This window comes from Neolamprologus brichardi, chromosome 23 (assembly GCF_056152115.1).
Source record: "Neolamprologus brichardi isolate AB-2024 chromosome 23, ASM5615211v1, whole genome shotgun sequence".
Taxonomy (NCBI): domain Eukaryota; kingdom Metazoa; phylum Chordata; class Actinopteri; order Cichliformes; family Cichlidae; genus Neolamprologus; species Neolamprologus brichardi.
In genome coordinates, this window is record NC_142125.1 from 28318838 (window position 1) to 28320750 (window position 1913).

The 1913-nt window shown below is 44.0% G+C and overlaps 1 protein-coding gene across 1 annotated transcript; it reads left to right on the top strand.

Annotated features, from left to right (window-relative positions):
- The first annotated feature begins 372 nt into the window (after positions 1-372).
- LOC148096244 (trace amine-associated receptor 13c-like) lies at positions 373-1353 on the top strand. Its single transcript, XM_087836310.1, has one exon. It carries the CDS (start codon positions 373-375, stop codon positions 1351-1353), a length of 981 nt encoding a protein of 326 aa, XP_087692436.1.
- The last annotated feature ends 560 nt before the right edge of the window (positions 1354-1913 follow it).

Sequence of the window (1913 nt, forward strand, 5' to 3'; positions counted from 1 at the left end):
ATTTTTTTTAACTGTCAGCTATGCAGAGCTACTCTGCAATAATCATGCAAAGCTAGTGTAAAATCAACATCACAGCTCCAATTACAGTTTTGGAGCATTCTAGTGTTTTTCATTATTATATCAGCATAAACCCAATGGGTCAAAGTCCAAGTTGTGAAAGGCTTCGGGAGTACAACACACTAAAGTTGTGAAACTTTTTCAAGGCTCAGCTAAAATAAATCCCAGCTGAATTTATACAGAGGAAGAAGGAAAGGTGATGAAGTTTAAGACAATAAGTTTCATCATTCATAGGATGTTTAAAAAAAAGGTGGGGGGTGTTTGAAGAAGATAAATGCAGACTCTCGAGCACAGTTGCAGGTCTTCCCTTTCTCTATGATGGACGGCACTGGGGGTCCTCCCCTCTGCTTCCCTAACCTCAACTCCTCCTGCAGGCAGCTGCTGCGACCCACCTCCCAGGCCGCTCTTCTCTACACTCTGCTGGCCTCAGTCTCACTGCTCACTGTGGTGCTCAACCTTCTCGTGGTCGTCTCCATCTCCCACTTCAAGCAGCTCCACACCCCGACCAACACCCTGCTCCTGTCCCTGGCCATGTCCGACCTGCTGTTGGGGTTACTGGTGATGCCCATCGAGGGCCTGCGCTACATCGAGACGTGCTGGCTGCTGGGGAGGCTGATGTGTGCTCTCAGTCCTTATTTGTCTTACTGCCTCCTCTCTTTTTCTCTGGACAGCATGGTGCTCATATCTGTAGATCGCTATATAGCCATCTGTGACCCTCTGCTCTATTCCTCAAAGATCACAGTGAACAGAGTGAAGCTTTCAGTTTGTGTCTGCTGGGCCTGCTCTCTTCTCTACAATGGCTGCATTCTCATGGAGCACATAGGGTGGCCAGACAGGTTCAGCTCCTGTCACGGGGAGTGTGTGGTGTTCATCAGCTACACTACGGGCACAGTAGATCTCTTTTTGTCATGTGTTGCCCCCTTTGCTGTAATGTTTGTTATGTACATGAGGGTGTTTGTGGTTGCTGTTTCTCAGGTGCGTGCATGCCGGTCACAGGTGGCTGTGAGAGCAGCTCCAGCTGCTAAAAAATCAGAGATGAAGGCAGCCAGGACACTCGGGATTGTGATAGCTGTGTTTCTAATGTGCTTCTGCCCTTATTATTATCCTTCCTTTACAGGTGTGGACACCTCTACACGCTTGCCTTATTACGCTGTGCTGTTTTGGATCATGCTAATAAATGCTTGTGTAAACCCTGTGATTTATGTTCTGTTTTACCCCTGGTTTAGAAGAGCTATCAAATTCATCGTCACCCTCAGAATACTGCAGCCTCACTCCAGAGATGTCAAAATCCTTTAGACAGTACAATACAAATTAAAGGTGAAAATTTATCATGAAAATTGAAAAATGATTAAATGTGGGTGTACATCTGCCCAGCATCACCTTTTGTTCAGTACATAATGAGCAGCAGCGCAGACCCGTGCAGGTAGTGACCCTGCATGCAGATCTCCTGTGCACCTGAAAATTGCAGGAATTAGATGCATGCTTTGCACTATATGACCTTTAATGTAACTCCTCATAAATATGTGCTAAGTTGCAAAAGAGGTTAGTCAGTTTGATTCCTGTTAATGGCTTTTTTTTAATTCATAATCTCTGTGAAGGTATTAAAGTCTGCTTACTTTGTTGTCATTTATTGTCACACAGTCTGACTGTAAAGGGCTCTTTCAGACTTTACTTTGCTGAATCAAAAACATTGTCATTGTATCAGAAATACCTGCAGCTGTCTTACTCTTTCAATCTGAAAATCTTCTCAACATATTCAATATTATGTCTAACAAACCACATTTACAATCCTTAAAATAAAAACAGAAATACCCAAACTCGTATCACACTGTGCTTTCTCAAGGATCCATACAACC